The sequence below is a fragment of the Lactuca virosa genome, chromosome 5, assembly GCF_052849685.1.
Source record: "Lactuca virosa cultivar CGN04683 chromosome 5, Lactuca_virosa_CGN04683_v6, whole genome shotgun sequence".
NCBI classification, from domain to species: Eukaryota; Viridiplantae; Streptophyta; class Magnoliopsida; order Asterales; family Asteraceae; genus Lactuca; species Lactuca virosa.
The window spans coordinates 170,077,045-170,098,011 of NC_136430.1; the positions used below are offsets into that span (position 1 = coordinate 170,077,045).

Genomic DNA, 20,967 nt, shown 5'->3' on the forward strand with positions numbered 1-20,967 from the left:
TCCACATCCAAGCGTGACTTTGCACCCTAACACTATTAACTGAAAAAACTCATTAACCATAACCAATAATAACCATACCAAATGGCTACCAAAATGAATTAACTAATAGTAATGGTTATAGCTTGGTTTTGTCCAATAACAAACAAAACCATCTCATACACACCTCCTAATCCACTTCACAAGCCAGTTCCACTCGCATGTTTCAAACATGCGAAATGGAGGATGTCATTACGAAATGCTCAAAAACAATGTTCTTTTTAGCATTGTAATGGTTCCCAATTTTATATTTTTCCATCTTTTTTTGAAAGAAAAAGAAAGTCCAAAATAAGTGTCAATTATTTGCCTTTTTCTCAATATAAAAGTTGTCTTATCTTTTATCTTAATCTTTATTCATCAATTATTTATTTTATTCAAAACTAATAAACAACATGAAAAAAGAAAAAAAATAAAGTTTTAACTATGATAGAGTTGGTGAAAACTCACAAGTATATTCATTCATAGACGTGCAATTAAATCTTGTACGAATAGAGTTTGAACTTCCTGATTATTCTTGTCGGTTTATAGGTATTATTCCATATGTTTATTACTTAAAGGTCATGGCATGACATGAGTCATGGGTTGTAGACTTGTGTGTTGCCAAATGATATTGTTAAATATATAATCTAGTTAGGGTTGTTTATTTATTATTGTGTGGTATAGGGACCCCATTGTAAATTAGCTTTATATAAATACTCATAAATATCATGTAACCCTTCTTCTTCTTCTTCTTTTTTCGAGATCACCACATGTTGTCGCCTGGACTGTCACGTTGCCTCATCTGTTCTTGACTAAAGCTGTTTTCCAAGCTTTTCGGTACTCCTTCACAACAACAGTGGTTGTTGTCATCCTCACAGCTCTTCTCATTTTCATCACAGATCTGTCGCTGCCATCCACTGTGCCCTCATCAACAATTTCTGAGCATTGGTTCATCAATTCATTACTATCTCTCTACCAACGGTTAGCTTTTTGCTCTCTATTTTCTATCTCTGATTACTAATTTTTTTACATTTTTCCTTGAGAATCATGTCATCCACGGGCTCTGGAAGCAGTTCCACCACTCCCACTAATCCCACTGCTGCTCAACTGGTTTTTGCATTGACAAATGTGTACTCACAATTCAGTTTTAAACTGTCTGTTGATGGCTCCAAATACAAACTTTGGCGCATAATTTTTCTTGACATGTGCACAGGTGCAAAGGTTCTTGGCCACATCACAAGAAAATCCAAACCCACAAGCGAAAATGATGAAGATTGGGTTGCCATTGACTCCCGAAACAAGTCTTGTTCTACTCTACATGTGATGCTAACCTTTTACAAATCATATCAAGTGATCAGGCACTGCTAAAGATTTGTGGGACAAACTTGTTGAATTTTTTCTCAATAACAAGATGTCAAGAATGCTTCAGCTTCAAGAGAAATTTCGTAATACGAAGAAGGGCTCTTCCTCTATCACCAAGTTCTTCCACTCTCTCAATAACTTAGTTGATGCTTTGGCTGACTGTGACTCCAAATTTGATGAACTGGAGATAGTGATGCAAATTTTAAGGCAACTTCCTCCCTCATACCACAGTATCATTGATGTAATCACTAATAAAAAGCCTGTCCCTTCATTCCTTGAAGCTAGAAACATGTTCCTTATGCATGAATCCCATGAAGAGTCAACCGATCTCCTCGGTGATGCACCACTCACCTCCTCGACTGTTTTGTATACATCCGCTCCGTCTCATGGGAAATCTAAAAATAAATATAATCGAGGCAAAAGTAGTGGGCGGGTTGCTTCCAGGGAGTAATACTAATGTTTCTGGTGCTTCCAATTCTCTTTCAGGTACACAAGGCACTCAAGGATTCTACCAAGCTCATTTTGGCAATCAAACCAACCGGCAACCTGGTCTCCTCGGTCCACCTCTGCAGCAACATGTCTTCGGATTGCAGCCCTTTGTTGTCGGCGCATCTCAGCAGCAACCGACAACAACATTAACTCACCCTAAATGCAGCCAACAGCGGGTTTTTCTGCTGCTGTTACGGGATTTTCACAGCAACCACTATTGCCTATACTTATGCACCACATCAACAGCTTTTCCCTTCTCAAGTTCAGCCATATTATTACTCAGAAACGACACCTCAACAGCCTCTATCATCTACATTTGGCGGTCATGCAACCCAGTTACCACCTCAACAATTTACAGATCTTGCTTTAGTTTTTCAATCCATCTCGGTGCAATCCCCGCAAGATAACAACGGTTACATGGATTTCGGGGCAAGCTCTCACATGACCTTCAATCAAGGTATGATGCAATCTCTAACACCATGCAATTAAAAAAACATTATGGATGGTAATGGTGCTGTCATACCGGTTAATTCTATTGGTCAAACTTTTTTTCCTTACTCTAGTAATCGTCTATTCTTAAATAATGTTCTTGTGTCGAACAAAATTGTCAAAAATTTGATCTCGGTTCATCGTTTTTGTATTGACAACTTAGTTTCTATTGAAGTTGACCCGTCTGGTTTCACTGTGAAGGATCTCCGCACGGGAACTAAGATGCATCGATTTGATAGAAATCACTCATATCTTTATCCGGTTCTTCTGCCTCCTACACAATCCACCTCTCCTGCTGCTCTCACTGTTGTTTCCTCTGATGTTTGGCATCGATGTCTTGGTCATCCCGGACAGTCTGTTTTTAATTTTCTTAGCTCACAAAAATTTATTACTTTTTCTACTTCTAGCTCTTCTTTGTGCCATGCTTGTCAACTAGGAAAACATTGTCGGTTACCTTTTTCTTTATCAAGTACTAAAACGTCTCGTGTGTTTGAACTAATTAATTCTGATCTTTAGAATGATCTTTAGACTTCTCCTGTCATCAGTCTGAGTGGATATAAGTATTATATTTTATTCTTGGATGACTTCTCTCAATTTGTATGGTTTTTCCATTGCGTAACAAGTTTGATGTTTTTCTTTCTTCAAAACTTTCAATACTTATGTTGCAAATCAATTTAAAACTAAAATTCAACTCTTTCAATGTGACAATGGACGTGAGTTCAATAATCAACGATTACTCAGTTATTTTAACATAAATAGAATTAAAGTTCGTTTTTCATGCCCTTATACATCTCAACAAAATGGTAAGACTGAACGTACCATTCGTACTATTAACAACTCGTTACGCACATCCTCATCCAAGCCTCTCTTCCTCCCAAATTATGGGTAGAAGCGCTTCACTCTGCGGTTCATACCTTTAATCTGCTTCCAACTACCACTCTAAACTTTCAAACTCCTTTCGAAATACTTTTTGGTATTGCTCCCTCTTATTCCCACCTTCGCGTGTTTGGGTGTCTCTGTTATCCCAACACATTTGCAACCGCTACACATAAAATCTCTCCTCTCTCCTCTGCTTGTGTTAATCTCGATCCCTCTGCTGATCATCGTGGTTATCGATGTCTCGATCTTATTACTCAGAAGGTCATTATATCTTGTCATGTTATCTTTGATGAAAGTCACTTCCCTTATACTGACTTCCATCCTTCTTCCTCTTCCGTTGCATATGACTCGTTTATTCCCGATGACGTTACCTCTCCTTTCTTCTCTCCTCTGTTAATGACATCCTGTAACGCCCGAATCGTCGGGTATTTTCTTATGCAGCTTATTTAAAAAATATATATGTATTTTATGGGTGAGGGCCGTACGTTGGGCGTACATAGTGTACGCACGACGTACACATGGTGAGGCACGAAGCGGGAAAGTCCCTATGTACGTTAGGCATACCCATGCGTACGCTGGGCGTAGTTTGGCCAGAAGCAAACCCTAAATTTTAGGGTTTGCACCCTATTTAAAGAACTTATGTCCCTCCTAACCCTCATTCTCTCAGCTTCCATTGCCCTTAGAGTGTTAGAACCAAACCCTGAACCTCTTGCATGCATTTTGAGCTTACCTTGTACATTTTTGGTGTTATTTGGTGGTTTTGAAGAAGAAGGTGTTTGGAGAAGAAGCAACGACGTGAAGAGAGCTTGTAGATCCAGAAGTTTGGCATCATTTCTGACCTATTTGAGGTATAAAGCTTAAACCTTGGCCATTGCATGCTTAGATCTAGTTTTGGGGTGTTTTATGTTTATATTTTGGTCCCATAGTTGAGGTTCTTTGAGTTAAAGGAGTTTCAGTCCATATGAGTTGTCCTTTTAGGCTCGTGGAAGTGTTAGGAGCCATAAAAATCGGACCTTGATGGTTTAGCCTCAACCATGCAAGTGCTAGATATCATTTAAGTGTGTTTATGGACTTAATTTATGTCTTAATCCCCATCCATGCATGCGAAAGCATAAAGTTTATAACTTTATGGCTTAGGACGTTTTTAGGGACCTGGATCTATGTTTGACATTAGGGCTTAATGGATTAAGTCACAAGAAGGTCCTTGGGTTGGCTGTCCAGTACGTTGGGCGTACTCCCTGGTACGTTGTGCTATGACAACCGTCCATTTTGGTCAAACAAAGTCAACAAAATTCAACCAGGTCAACTCAACTCGTATTAGAAATTTAGGAGAAATGTGATATTCCCTAATGTTTCTAATGTACTATTGGCAAGTTATAATACAAAGTACCTCTCTTGTTTCCAATTATTGAATATAAACCCTAATTAGGGTTAGTAACGTAAAATTTTGATAATTCAATTATATATTATTTAGGTATAAATAATATTCATAATACAATGTAGTTGAGTTCATAAACTTTATGCAACATGACAAATTCATAACAGAGGTTACATATTCAGATTTTTTGGTGAATTCGTCACCAAATGCGACAAATTCTTTGCTCGGCTTAAACATTCAAACTTTAATGAAAAGAATTAGGAATCATCCTAACTCTCGTGGAATTTGTAATTATTTTTGATGATAATGATTTTTATAATAATTTGAATTTAGATTATTCAAATTAAGTAATTATACATCATTTTTACCATAATTTTTATAAAAATCACAAACTCTTATAAAGATTACCTATTATTTTTATACAAATAAACTAGAAGACCACATTTGTCTTATATGATTATACACCCTTTTATAAAGTATTATTATTAAATTAAAAGAGTCATACTTGAATATTAAATTCAAAAAACCATATCATGCTCCCCCCTCATCCCATCTTCTTCATTTTGTTCATCTCCTTCCTCAAGAACAAGCTTTCTCTCTCTCTCTCTCAAGATTAATTTCCATAAGTTGGTTCTTAATCTTTTGGTAAGTTTTTCCTTATTAATCTAGTGATTCTATACATATATATACTAGTTTTGTTACAATTACACACATTAATATGTGTTAATATCCATAGGATTTTCCAATCTTCAAGTGTTCTTAACTTGAAATCTTTGATCTTCACCTCTTTAGCCACCAAGAAACACACTGAAGGTGAGTTCATACCCCTTATTTTCCTCTTTATCCAACTTTTAGGGGGGGGGATACAAGTAAACTTGTATAATTGTACATGTTATACATGCGTTATTTTCATGTTGTGTAAAAATGTTATCTACATGAAATAACGTTATTACCTAGTATTATGAACATTTATGTGTGGTATGTTGTTCAAACTACAAATCTATGAAAAATGAGTATAAACATGCTATATGTTCTTAAAAAAAGTCATAAAAACAAAACTATAAAAACTATGGTTTTTATGAACATAATATGACTTTTCTAGCAAAAATGGTTATAACCAAGTTATTACACCATTTTTGTGGGATATAAATCAAAATATGTTATTCTGGACATATGATATGATACTAGTTATAAATACCAAGGTGGTTACTAGGGTTTTCAGGCATAGGCCGAAAATCCAAGTTGGTTGGGTTCTTTATATATTTGTGGGATTCTAGAGTTTCTGGAGGAAACCTAAATTCCTGCTTAAGGCTTAAGCAGCCCATGGACCTCTTACCAGTAGGCCTTGGACGAAATCTATAGGGCCTCCCTATAGGATTTTGTCCACTCCTAATTAAGGAGTCCATCAGCCCAGTTTTGCAACTATCAATGATTTGCAAAACAGCCCCTCCATTATTAATCAGTTCCTTTAATCCCAAAATTAATCCCAGATTAATTTCTAATTAATTACTAATTAATAATATGATTTCTAATTAAACTTGTAATATATTAATAAAATCATTTTGAGTACCAATTTACTATTCCAAATAATAAATTCTACTCTCTCTCCAATAGTCATCCTGTCAAGTTGCATGAGTGAAGGCAACCCAAAAGAACCATGCTACTATCAAATCAAGTACATACCAATTATAGTTATGAGCTTAGACATCTAATCCAACAGTGTCCCACTTGGATAATTCTAATAACTATGATTGCAAGTATGACCTCAAAATTTGACCAACAATCGTAGCTTTCAAAAGTCGTTGTCGAACTCTGACCTAGTCAGTTACGTGTCCTTTAGATAAGTGTTCAAATATTCCACCATTCTTCAAGATATTGTATGGACATGAGACATGGATTATAATCAATCTCAGGCCTAGATTTGTTTCCCGATTCCGATTTATGACGACTGACAATAGACTACTATTGAACACATCAACTTAGTCCAGGCTTGGCCAAGCGCTTAAGGTGTCATCACTAAATCATCGAGGGGCCCACATATATCGCTTTTATCCCATTTAGGATAAAAGGAACGGATAAACTTCGACTCATATGCTTCCACTATTCACTCATCAAATCATATACAACAATACATTTTATAACATCAAGTTACTGATGCGTTTACATATTATCATTGCACAAATGACTTGTAAACAATAACTCATATGTCTTCATTTCAAGAATATAAGATATTATCGTCTCAGAATTACTCGTGATAAAATCCATGAAGTAATTCTCTGAGCGTGGGTTTATCCAATACTCAAATTCCTATTTCAGGAGTACTCATGAATACTGCATCAAACCAGTGCCATGCCTAAGCTCTTAGACAATCTATAGTCAAATTCATGATAGTCTTAATTCACTACATACTTCCAAAAGTATGATCGACTATGGATGTTTGAATAACCCAGTTATTCGGGAAGTAAAACATGCAAAATGAAACACAAGAATAACCTAATTAACTATGGTCTCAAAACTTTTGAATATAAATAAAACACTTATTATTTAATCACCATATTAATCAGACTTTATTCATTGTATAATGTTTCGAGTAATCAACTTAATACTTGAATTAAAACAACAGTCCTGCCATGCTCCAAGCATGCACACTATGTTTATCTATGGTACTTCCTTTGTGAAACAGATCAATTTAACACATTTCCAATTATGCTCATTTCATAATTCTAAATCCTTATTACAAGTGTAAAAATACCAAATTCTTGCCCTTAGTAGAATGTGTTAGAGTCTAACCTTTCATGCAATGATCATTTTGTAATGTCGAGGCACCAAAGTCACATAGACTTTGCCAATGATATTACAAAGCATTCCATTGGAGATTGGCTACAAAATCAATTCCATGGAAATGAAGTCTCACATTCAAAGAGCATTCATTGAACATCCTTCTTGCGTTAAAGTTACTAACTTACACATAGATCTCAATATCCAACTCCCATTATGGAAACATTTACATATTGCCATATGACATCCATCCTTAATAGAATTCCATCTATTTAGAATTACGTCAATATGTCTCGTCCATTACTATACTTCCAACTGTCCATAGGTAACCAATCTTTTGGTAAACCTCAGAATGTCCTTGAAAATTGTTTAACAACTTTAGTCATATCAGGTTCTAGTCATTTTTCCCTCTTAATGCCTTAGGCATTTGGAAAAATCAGAACAAGCGAATATTATAACATATGCAATCGATCCTATACCCGAAGCATATGGGATTCGACTCACAATCTCTTACATAAAGATCTGATATCTTATCAGTCTCTTGCAATAATAATTTCCATATATCGAAATTCCGATGTTGAATCATTTCAACATGATATTCATATATGTCAATGACTAAGTTTGATTAAAATTTCAATCTAAGCTTTTAGATTCGAAATGAAGTATGAGTATCTTCTCCCTTAAATCTTTTTATAGCGAAACAACTTGCAAACTTGCAAATTTGTAACATTTTGTTTCCTATAAATAGCATTGCTAACTTGCAACACTTAACATAACAATCATGCTCCCACTAGCATAACAATTATGTTCTTACTAGCATAACAATTAAGCTCCCACTAGCTTTGACATGTATCCAGAAATCAGTTGGACTTCTAGAAATCAATACCTATTGACTTTCTTACAAAAGTTCAGATTTCTGACACGTGGTGCTTCGACAAGTCTTTATCTAGACTTCTCAAGCTCATACACCTTTCATTAGATAGCTTATATGTGTGTCTAAACCCTTTCAGAACTTATAGCAATAAGTTCCGAATCTTCAAACTATGTTTTGCCATTTCTCACAATTTGAACTATGAAAAGGGATGTTGTACTCATACTCGAATTTGAGAACGCAATTATCACAACTACTAACTCTAATGATATTAATCAATCCTTTAAAATCTACTAGTGAAAGCATTTCCTCATAATCATTTTCATGAAGTAGAAAGAAACCTCCTGCTACTTAGATTTTATGGTGTATGTGTTTCTATCCATGCGAATTTGTCATTTGCAACCACTATCATAAGACAAGGTTTATGACAAATTCAAACTCATATGGACTGAACTTGCTTAATCTTAATTTCTTGCCATCCGGTAGCACAAGGGCCTATCATTGCTTCCAGGTTATTAAGCAGCTCACCCATACAGATCAATGTACTTTCACTGATCAATGTGTTTTTCCTTATGCAGTCAAATGAAAACCATAAAACTCATAAGCATTGCCAACTCAACTGGATTGGGGATAGAAACAAGAATGTGTCAACACGATAGGTTATCAACCTCAGGTCATGTGCTAGTGAATATTAGAAGGTTCATTCTTGATTGACTCCTGAAACTTTTCAAGATTAACAAGACTCCCACTGACTTCTTGACATATAAGATTCTCTGTCAAGGAACATTCCTCGACAAACAAATATTCAAGAGTTAGTGTGGGTTCTTATCAAGAAACACTTCATATAACTGGTCTTAGTTGGTCTTTATTTTAACCACAACATCACAACTACCAATTACAAATGTGCTAGAGCAAGAAAACATTTCTACTCCATATTTCAGAAGGTGTTATAAACCTACTTAGAACATGTTACTCAAAGTACAACTTGGAGTAACTAGAGTATGACTCTAAAACTTGATTTTGGAACGAAGTATGACTCATATTCTTGATTTAACCATTTCAACAATACCTGATTCCTCTTCTTAGTCATATAAATGCTCTAAGGTGTTCTTAGAGGATCAATTGTGACATGGTTTCATAATCATTAAGGTGATCATAAAGCATGATACTAAAGTACTATCCTTTCCTTTCAGATTGGAGAAACTTTTATCTTTCTGCCCAATGGATTCTTCTTATTCGTTCTGCTATACTTTGAAACTTTTCAAGGTATCATAATTACACTTAATCTTGTAAGCATAACCATATTTACTGAACCAACAGTAAATCATGACGAATAGACTTTATCGTCCTTTGTGGTGGATCTGACCAGTTCACATCAATGTGTACTAGATCCTTTAGTCCTTAACTTGACTCACATATACATGTGAACAAGGAATTATCCTCAATTTATCAAGGATCAAGATTCTCATACATTACACAATTCAAATCGCATGACTCCAAGTTTCTGTCCAATTGAAACTTGGGTGATGAGAATCCTTCCTCACTTGGTAAATTATGAGACTACCACAAGCGATATAACTAAGAATCAAATCCTTTTTCAACATTGCTAATAATAGAAATATAAACACCAATTTTCATAAATTCCATTGCAAGTAATCATAAAGCAAATAAGATAAAACCGAAATTTACTTTATTGATAATGTGCGGAAAGTTTGTCCTTACAATGCAAATACATATGAAAACTATATTTCCAAATATTCCTAAGATATCCATCATAACTCCTAAGTAGCAGCTCCAAATCCTGATCATTGAACCATGTGACCGAAATCCATTTCTTCAGATCAGAATCAACATTTACTTCCTCTTAAGCTTCCTTCATTTTCTTAGATTCTGAAGTAGAGTCATACAATTTGACTTTACTTTCTCTTAGATCTCTCAGGTAGTCTGGGAAGCTTCGCTTCCAATGTCCTTTCAACTGACAGTAGAAACAGATGGCCTCTTTAGCATCGACAAATGGAATTATCTCAGAACTGGCATTTCTCTTATGGTAAACCTTTTTGACCTTGGCCAATTTCTTTCCCTTAGGAGGAGAAACCATTTCTGAACTATCATCGTTTCCATCACCAACGTCCATGGAACTTTGGGAGATAGATCATCCAAACAAATTTGCTTGACCAGTGCGCCAAAGCATTTCTGCTTCAGCAGCAATTAGCAAATATGTCAGATCGATTAGGGTCACATCGTGATCAATCATGTAGTACTCCTTAAGGAACTGACTATATGACTCAGGAAGTGACTGAAGAACCAAGTCAACAACCAGCTCCTGTGGGAAAACGACACCCATCATTCCCAATTTGTCAATATGCGACTTCATGTTAAGAACATGTGCACACACATAATGTAACACCCATAAAATTCAAGCCAATTTAAAACTTTTTTAAAACATTTAAAACCATTAAGTTATTACAGTTTACTTTCAAAATAGTTTAAACATCAGAGTATCCCCAGAATCAATCATGAAAATGTAAGGAGGTGCACGATCACGCCTTCGCCTTCCCACGATCATCAGAATACATGAAACAATAATCAATAAATGTAAGCTCGAACGCTTAGTGAGTTACCCCCAAAATACCAACGTCATACAATCATAATCATATCATATAACATATAAGCAAACAACATGCATAATGAGCCATCAGTATGACTAGACCAAATCCCGGTCCTCAGTCTATCTGGATCGCTCTCCGAGCCCTCGGCACGTCTGGACCACCTTCCTCGGGCCCTTCAGCCTATCCCGACCGCTCGCTGGGCCTTCGGCCTGACTAGATTTGCCCGGCCCAGGCCTGCAGTCTACCCGGTCCGCGCAGGGTGTCTTGGCCTACTGCACACAGCAGGACCTGCCTCAACCCTTTCCCCAAACCAACAAACATGTGCACATACATATAAACAAGTAAACATGCAGATCTAACAGATCACTAACATGGCAACCATCCTATAACCAGGATACCGATCTAACCGATCTCTAGCATAGCAACCATTCTAAACCAGGATGAAATCTAACATACCAACCATCCTAAACCAGGATGAAATCTAGCATAGCAATAACATAGCAACCATCCTAAACCAGGATGTAATCTAACATAGCAACCATCCTAAACCAGGACGAAATATAGCATAACAATAACATAGCAACCATCCTAAACCATGATGTAAATCATAAAGGGCCGGCCTTGGTGTCGTAGACCCTGTTGATATAGTGAGGAGAACTCACCTGACACTGCTGAAGTCCCGCAGATAAAACTCCAGCTGCTGGTTGACAGCTTCCAGAACTATCAACATCAAACAATATCCAATTAATAATTGGTTCCAAGCCTAAGGTCTAAATCACACTTCAAAAGCCCAAAATCCAAGTAATGGGCCAAAGCTCAACGGATGGCCCAATTTTCCAAATTGGGCCCAGACCACTACATGGTATTTCCTTAAGGCCCATCTATTTATTCTAGTCCAAACTCTTGATATTCCCATGGCCCAATATCACATAATCGTAAGGGCCCAATTATGGCCCACCTATGGCCTAATTTTCCAAATTGGGCCCAAGTCCCTCACATGGGCCTTACCCTAAAGCCCATCTAATTATTTTAGTTCATTTACTTATTCTTGGATAGTCCATCAGTAGCCCAATCTCCAAGCCCAGTGGAAAGGTCCAATTCAAGGCCCAAGTGAGATTAGGGTTTTCACATGAAACGATGATTAGGGTTAAGTATTTCTTACTTAACCCCTTAGGGACTTAATCCATTAAGTCCAATATTGCCTTAGTTTAATTTTTCAATGATTATTAATTAATATCTTAACTCTACTAAATAACTCCCGTGCGTGTCCCGATAAAACCCCAAAATTAGGGTTTTAAGCCATTAGGGTTTTCCAAACCCTAATTAGGGTTTCCTACCCAATACTAGCCCATTAGTCAATTGGTTGGGCTTTAAGGTCACTTTGGGCCTCATTCGGCCCATTAGGGTTTTATTAGGTCAATTAGGGCTTTTATTGGGCCCATTAGGCCCATTAGAGTTTCATTAAGCTCGTTAGGGTTTTAAACATCCCAAACGAGTCCAAGAATGCAGACGAGCACACCGCCACCCAACATGGCGGCCGGTGGCGACAGGAGGCGACAGCCACCACCTCACGGTGGTGGTTTGAGTTTCTTTTCATTATTCTCCTTTCTAGTTACATTTACAATGCTAAACCCCAAATAATCACACACATACACACTAATACAAACACATATACACAACAACCTAAGGGTGGCCGGTGGTGGCACGTGGTGGCAGCCACCACCCTACGGTGGTGGTGGTTTTTCCTTCGGATCTCCGACCAAGGGACACTCCGGCGGCCTAATCCCATCACAGAACACTGACACAACACCACAACACGCACACACATCCCTTATTTCCCGGAAAACAACCCAACACCCACAGAGGTGGGTGGCGAAGGCAGCAGCGCAAGAAGACGGGCAGCAGCGGCGGTGCTACGGCAATGGTTGGGTCTTCAACAGCAACGACAACAACGGTGGTTCTCGGCTCGACGTCGGCGGTGCTTCAATAGCGATGGGAGCGTCTTCAACGATGGTGGCGGCTGGAAGGATATGAGATGGAGAGGAGAGAGAAGAACGACGGAGGGTGGCAGCGGCGCAAACGAGCGGGGCTCATTCACAGCGTCCTCGTCCGCAACAGTGGTCCTGACGGCCTATGGGTGATCGGAGCAGCATGGAAGGTGAACGGTTGCGGCTGGAGGGAGGTAGGGGTGACGGCTGTATCACAACCTATTTAGGGTTAGGGTTTGAGAGGGTAATGAAGTTATATACCCGGTACCTTGGCCTTTTTCCCATAATAACAAGAATGGTCCCTCCTCCTCTATTTTCTTTCAAAACAAATCCTTAATTTACCCTTTCAATCCTTGTCCCCATAATTCTTTTCAATATAAGTCCAATAGTTACAAAACAATCCCTCCTCTACAAATTATTCTGAATTAAGATCCATAAATTACTATTTCCACCCCGGCTTCACGAATTCTTCCCAGAATAAGTCCGATATTTACTCTTTAACCCTCGGAAATCAAAAGTATCTCATTTGGCACCCCGAAGCCAACACCCCACTAATTATTATTCGATTTTGGGCTATAATAGTACGAAATAATAATAAAAATCAATTCTCGGGGTTCCGGGTTTATTATTTAATTATTATATTTAAATGGGATGTTACAACTCTCCCCCACTTAAATTTGATTTCGTCCTCGAAATCGTTCCTTATCATTCATTACACGCCAGACAACTTGAACTACATGGCCACAACTACAAGCATACCCCAGCCCTTCCAAGGCAACCATACCTATCCATCGCGCGGTCCTGAAACATGATGATAAACGAATTCCTTGGAATATGATTATATCTACTAAATCTGAAGTCCGAAGTCTCGAGGTGTTCTGGCTCCCTGACAGACCGCTCACACTGAATCATTGTCGAATTCATTGCACTTAACTCCCAACTGACTACTCAACTTCTGATAATCTGGGATTCCTACTAGAAGACAGAGTCACATACCAAATTTCCCTGCAGAACACTTATACTTGACAGAAACTCATCCGGAATACCGGATTCCCGCTCGGGTGCTGAACCAACGAGCGATCGTACAGTCGCTCCACGCGATTCCTGAAAGAAACTTCGACTACTAATTGCCCTAGCTATATCAACACTCATGGCTCCATCAATCCTTCTGGTCCATCCAACCATGATAGTCTAACAATCTGTCGCCATTGAACGAAATATGAAAAGTGAACGCTACCAGAATACTGTAGTCTTACATCATGTCCGGTCTTCAACGACCTACCGTTTCCTGATTTCGATTATGTTGTGGTCTACCCATAATCTTGCGAACTGGCCCGGCTTGACCTAATTTGTCACAACTAGGAATTCTGATACGTTGTAGACACTTAACAAAGAATGACATTGTACCTAAAACTAGAAAACATGTATGGTGTTATTCAATGACAACAAAATTCCATCAAATACCCTACACAAACTTTCAAATAGTCAACAAAAGTTGGAAACCCTAAAAATCCCGGTTCAAGTCCATTTTGGACTAGGATTTTTCTTATTGGGCCTAATGGACCAATAAGCTTCCAATTTGACTATTTTGGGCTTAGAACTCTTATATGGGCTCTAATTGAACCCACTTTCATTTATTTTAACATTTTGGGCCATAATGGACCTAGAATGAAATAAAACATTCTTATTGGACCATAACAAACTTAATTAGCTCTAAAGGGCCATAAAACTCATACCTTGATTGTTTTGGGCCGTGAACCATCTCCAAAGACCAATTGGGCCGAAAATTATCAAATTGGGCTCATAATATGGATTTAAGCACAAAAAGGGCCAAATTATTTTCTTTCTTCTCCCTCTCTCGGCCCAACTACAAAAAAGAGGGAAAAGAGTTGACTTATTGATACCACCTCACAATTGTACATGGGTTATCCATGCACTCTTCTCATGTTCCCATGCATGTCCACTCAACTCACTATCTTCTCTCTCTCTCTCCTTTCTACCCTCGGCCGAAGACACCCAACACACACACACATTTCATCCATCTTTTGCAAACAAAACTCTCTCTAGAAAAGTTCTTTCTTCTTCACAAATTTTCGAAGATCTAAGGAGGATCAAGGAAATTTACACCAAAAACTCACTCCTTCCTTGGTAAGTCCTTACACATCTAAGTTGTATAAATTCATCCTTGTCTAAACATCATTCATTCTAAGCATTTTTGTGATCATACTCTTAGAAAACCTCCATAAGTTCGAAAGCAACCCAAGAAAGCTTCCTAGGGCCGAGAATAGCATCAAACTTCTTCTATTTCTTCAAAACCGATATCCACAAGAAAAGGTGAGTTCATACCCCTCTCTTTTCGGTTTTCACAAGTTTTATGGGGGAGAATACAAGTAAAATGTATAGATGTATGTGTATGTGTATGCTATGTATGATTTCATGCATGTATGTGTGATTATATGTGTTTATGTGGTAAATATGTAACAAAAAGGGAAGAAATCACGAAATCTATGGCACAAGAAGGAAAACAAACATGAACTAAGATATATTACACTAAACAAGTCAAGAAAAATACCCTCTAAGATTAAAATAAACATATTGCAACATAAAACCCATTTTTGGGCTTAAATTGTCAAATAAACAAAATTTGGGTTAAAATTGCCATTCACGGTTTTTCTTAAGGATCAAAAGGGTCAAAACAGTTAAAATAAAAGTTTTTATGAATATTATACTCTTCAAAGGACTAGAAATGTAAATTGTAGCTTAATGGGCCAATTTTTGGGCTTTTCGGCCCATTGAGCCCAAAATTGCGAAAAACCAAAATTTAAAGGGATTGAATGATAAACTTCACAAAACAGGAGGTAAAAAGGGTAAACAAAACCAACTCAAGGGTTAGAATGATTTATTTTCCAAACAAGGATCAAAAATGTAAACTTTTTGGATTTTGGGCCAAAATTGTAAAAGTTGTGAAAAGTTTGGGTTTTAACTGAAAAATTCCTTACTGGAAGGGCTGAAACTGCCAAAGAGAAATTTTTGAACTAAAAACATCACTTAAACAAGTCTATGGATCAAAAATGCCAAGAAAATGGTTTAAGGGCCTAAAATGTTCTTTTTTCAAAATAAGGGACTAAAATTGTTATTTTTATTAAAGAATGGCTGAAAAGGTCAAACCAACATTTTGAAGCAATTATTTTGTTTTTAAGATATTTGAGTCAAAAATACCAAACTACAACTCATGAAAATAGAAAGATGAATATACGTATAATTCCAAATATCGTTATAAACAATCGACCGGTCTCGTGCCGATACGAAGATAACAATCGTTCAATCAAACTTTCCAACAATTATACTATACCTAAAACAAGTAAATATTCAAATAGTTGGGCTTGAAAGATCCTAATCATGCTTATTGGACCTTCGTGGCCCATTGACATGACTTTTGGGCCTAACACTAATAATAAATGTTTATTGGGCCTCCGGTGATCCAATTACATGTTTAAGGGACCCTCAATGGCATATATATGCTATTGGGCCTTGGTGGCCCATTAGCATTGCTAGTAAGGTCCAAATTTAATCAAATATGAAATGGGCCAATGTGTCCTTCGTATAACCAACAGCCTTAAATAACACGCGTAATTAGCAGGACCTTGTATTCCTCTTCTCCGTGTCTGTTAGGCTTATTTGAAATCAAAGTAAACAAACCCAGGTCGTTAATCAACAGTAATCAATTTTGTTTGGATTAAGTGAGTAATAACGGGCGACACCTCTAAGGGTCGTTTGTAGTCTGTAGTTATAATCAAAGTCTCATGGAAGGAGAGCGAGAGTTTGTGTATAGATCTATACGGGGGTGACTCCCCCACACCTCAGCTGTTCGCTACAGTTAGACTCGGACAGTCTAGGGTGACAAAATCTTAAGATCAATCCTGGCGTACGTTAGGTTGCCAAGACAGACGAACTAGTCATTATTATGCATGGTTATAACGACTCACATAATTAATTAAATCCAATGTCATCCGAGTAATCAAGGAAGAGTAATCAAAATCATTCGTTGTGGCGGTATAGCAATTTGAAAAACAATTATATTTTATGTTATCGGAAAACATCAGGTTTTTCGAGGAAATCAACACCACTCGCTTGTATTTTTCTATAAGTATAATACAAAACTTCCTTTTATACACGTTTTGAAATCATTCATGCATCAACTTATGGATCTTCACACTTTGGTAAACAATTGTCTTTTCAGAAAATATCGGATTTTCTGGGTTTTACAAACTACACAAATCATTTTTATCACAACCCTACTTATGAAGTCACCAACATTTCATATGTTGACCATTTTTCAAAATAACTTCTATTCTCAGGTAACAGGTAAGCTGAAGGGTAATATCAAGTATATTAGGATGTTATGGTTTGAAAACTCTCAAACAATTTATGTTATGGATGTGTAATATTTAAAACAATGTACTGGATGTGAACAATATCAGTTGTAATGTATTGATGCATGGTGATGTTTATGTTGTGATTCATGTATATTCATTGGGATGATATTCAATTTAAGTCACGCGAGCCCTCGGACGTTTCCGGTGTCTGGTTTCGGGGGTGTGACAGGTTGGTATCAGAGCTCTGTTTATAGTGAACTGGCATATCTAACTACACATTGATATGCAACTATAAACCAAAGAGGGACTAAAACAACTTTGAACAAAACAAAATAAAACACAACGATAAAAACATCTTTACTTGTGCGATATAGGAAAAGAACATAATACCAAATCAAATAAAATAATACTGACATCTCGGTTAAGTCGGGACTGTTCATGGTTGTAATTAAGGGGTGAGTGTAACCTGATCAACTACATTTTCTCCGAAGTACAACTAATACATGCCCCGGTGAAAACCTCGATGGACGGTAAACCTAAAAACATATCCCTTGTTACCAAGAAAAGAACATCAACTCAAATTACATAATAACTAAAACATATTAGGAGTAATAATAGTTTACTCATATACCTCCTCTCAGTCACCATGGAAGGAGAACACCATGGCATTCAGTTTCATCAAGTCTTAGTGGCCCACGGGATGATCGAGGACGAACCCGAGGGAGATCAAGGGGGAGCACACGGCATCGGGCCCGACGAGTACACGGACACAGACTACGAGTTTGATGGTACCGATGACGACATGGATGAAGAACAAGACTCAGGCAAAAATTCTGCCACATCACCTACCAGCGAGATGCAGCAGGACCACCCCGCCCCACCAGGGAATCCCGCGAGGGAGAATCGCTCTCCGGAAGCTGAGATTGCTGCTCTGCGGCAACAGCTATTCGCCATGGAAGCACGAGCGGTGCAAGCTGGACAGGAAAGAGATGAAGTCATTGGAGAAATGACTGAGATGGCCCAGTTGTTGGCACAACACTTCGGTATATATGACCTTACTACCGTCGGCGAGCGCTCCTTAGAGTGTTAGGACTAGTCATATCTATCCTTAGTATTATGCTTATATGATCTATGATATGTACCATCGACTCTATGTTTAAGTGATTACACTACTCATAGAGTCGTTACACTGCCGAACTTGCACCACTTATGTATGCTCTTTCGAGCAAATTTTCATGTAACAAAGTGCGGATAATATTAATGGAAAATTTCTATGTGTTCTATTTTGATGTTATGATCTGCTATGTGTTATGTATCCATGATTGTATGCTAATTTGTGAAACTACTTAAGTTCATGCAATACACCTAGTTTATAGGACCACAATCTCACAAAAATCATAGACACTCAACATCTTTCCGTTCCATGACAGAAAGATGCCCCAACGACCAACCCGTGGAAACCCTGGACCAACCACACCCGAAGTCAACTCAGCTGCATTCCAAGCAGCTGTATCTGCTGCAGTTACTGCGACCATGGCGCAAAGCCACCAAGGGAACAATGGTGGAGTCAATGGACAAGGGGCTGGAAGTTCTAACAACGGAATAAATCAAGGACCTACCAAGACATGCTCCTACAAGGACTTCACCAACGCCAAGCCACGAACCTTTAATGGCACGGGTGGAATGATAACCCTAAAGAGATGGATGGAAAAGGTGGAATCAGTATTTGCGATATGTGAATGCCCCGAAGAGGTGAAAGTGAAGTTCGCCACATGCACATTTGTTGACCAGGCTCTCACCTGGTGGAATGGACATGTAGAGGCCATGACTCTCCCCGTAGCCAACGCTATGCCGTGGGCGGAGCTGAAAGAAATGCTGATGGCCGAGTACTGCCCACGAGGCGAAATTCAGAAAATGGAGCAAGAGCTGTGGAATCTCACCGTCCGAAATTTTGATATAGATGCATACATATCAAGGTTTAGCGAACTGTCACTGTTGTGCCCTGGCATGATCACTTCAGAGGGAAAGAAAATCGAACGATTCATCTGGGGATTAACCTCCCCAATTCAAGGAAATGTAATAGCTGGAAATCCTGAAACCTTCGACAGTGCCAAGAGGTTGGCCAAGAAACTATACGACCACAACAACAAGAAGGGCGAGAAGCCAGCGGAGACTGAAGGCAAGAAGGAGAGTGGCAACAAGAAGGGAAAGAACAACAAGAGAAAAGGGCGACAAGGCTCAGAGTCGTCAAAGAAACAACAAACAGTGACAGTCAATGCTGCAACCACCCAAGTACCCTCCACACCACATGCTCCAGCCTCAGCTAATCCAAGTGCCCCTAGGCAGTATTCCGGGAATCTCCCAAAGTGCAACAAGTGCAGTCTTCATCATAATGGCGAATGCAGAGAGATGCATTGTACCAGTTGCAATCGGAAGGGTCACACGACAAGGTATTGCAGGACCTATCCTCCCTAAAACCATCAACAAGGAAACAACAACAACCGCAACAACAACAACACCAACAGTAGCAGCAATAATACAGGATCAAGCCCCACCTGCTATGGATGTGGAAAGACTGGGCATATCCGTCGAAACTGCCCCAACATCAACAACCCTGGGAACGGAGGAACAGGAAGAGTGCTAACTATGGGTCAGGGAGAAGCGGTTCAGGATCCCGATGTTGTTACCGGTACGTTTCTCCTAAACCACACTTATGCATGCATCCTATTTGATATCGGGGCAGAACGAAGTTTTGTGAGTAATAAATTCAAACACTTGTTAAAACAACAACCCCAGAAGCTTAATGAAACCTTTACGGTGGAAATGGCTAATGGGAAAACAGAATCCACTGGGGAAATCTACATCGGATGTACCCTGACCTTAAATCATCACGTCTTTCAAATAAACTTAATGCCTGTTTCCATTAGGAGTTTTGATGTGATTATCGACATGGACTGGTTAAGCCCCCACCATGCTGAAATTATGTGTCACGAGAAGGTCGTTCGCCTTCACCTCCCAAATCACGAAACCCTAATTATATACGGAGACAAACCCAGCACGAACCTTCGTCTTATCTCGTGCATTAAGGCACAGAAGTATCTACGAAAGAAGGACTTGACGTTTCTAGCTCATATAGTGGATAAGTCCAAAGAAGAGATCAATATTCGAAACATCCATGTGGCTTGCGATTTCCCAGATGTCTTTCCGGAGGATCTTCCGGGGATACCCCCAGAAAGACAAGTCGAGTTCTGAATTGATCTAGTGCCAGGAGCTACTCCCATCACCAAATCGCCCTACAGATTGGCTCCTGCGGAGATGCAAGAGTTGTCCAGTCAACTCAGCGAACTTTTGGACAAAGGATTCATCCGACCCAGTTTCTCACCTTGGGGAGCTCCGGTTCTCTTTGTTAAGAAGAAAGATGGTACCTTCGGGATGTGTATTGACTACAGGGAACTTAATAAGCTCACCATCAAAAACCGCTATCCACTTTCGAGAATCGACGATCTATTTGACCAACTCCAAGGAGCAAGTTACTTCTCTAAGATAGATTTGCGATCTGGATACCACAAACTCAAAGTCCGGGAGGAGGATATCCCCAAAACCGCCTTCCGAACTCGTTATGGACATTATGAATTTGTCGTAATGCCCTTTGGTCTAACGAATGCCCCTGCCGCATTCATGGACCTAATAAATCGAATCTGCCGACCATTCCTCGATAACTTTGTCATCGTTT

The 20,967-nt window shown here is 38.6% G+C and overlaps 1 protein-coding gene across 1 annotated transcript; it reads left to right on the forward strand.

Moving 5' to 3' along the window:
* The first annotated feature begins 1,062 nt into the window (after positions 1-1,062).
* Positions 1,063-1,828, forward strand: LOC145112015 (uncharacterized). Its single transcript, XM_079048229.1, has 2 exons — positions 1,063-1,321; positions 1,374-1,828. Exons 1-2 carry the CDS (start codon positions 1,063-1,065, stop codon positions 1,826-1,828), a joined length of 714 nt encoding a protein of 237 aa, XP_078904355.1.
* Positions 1,829-20,967: the final 19,139 nt, after the last annotated feature.

Excerpts from the sequence above, each read along its gene's own strand:
- LOC145112015 (XM_079048229.1), top strand. The coding sequence starts at position 1,063 with ATGTCATCCACGGGCTCTGGAAGCAGTTCCACCACTCCCACTAATCCC. Across the intron at positions 1,322-1,373 it reads TGACTCCCGAAACAAGTCTT|GCACTGCTAAAGATTTGTGG; the intron begins GTTCTACTCTAC and ends TCAAGTGATCAG.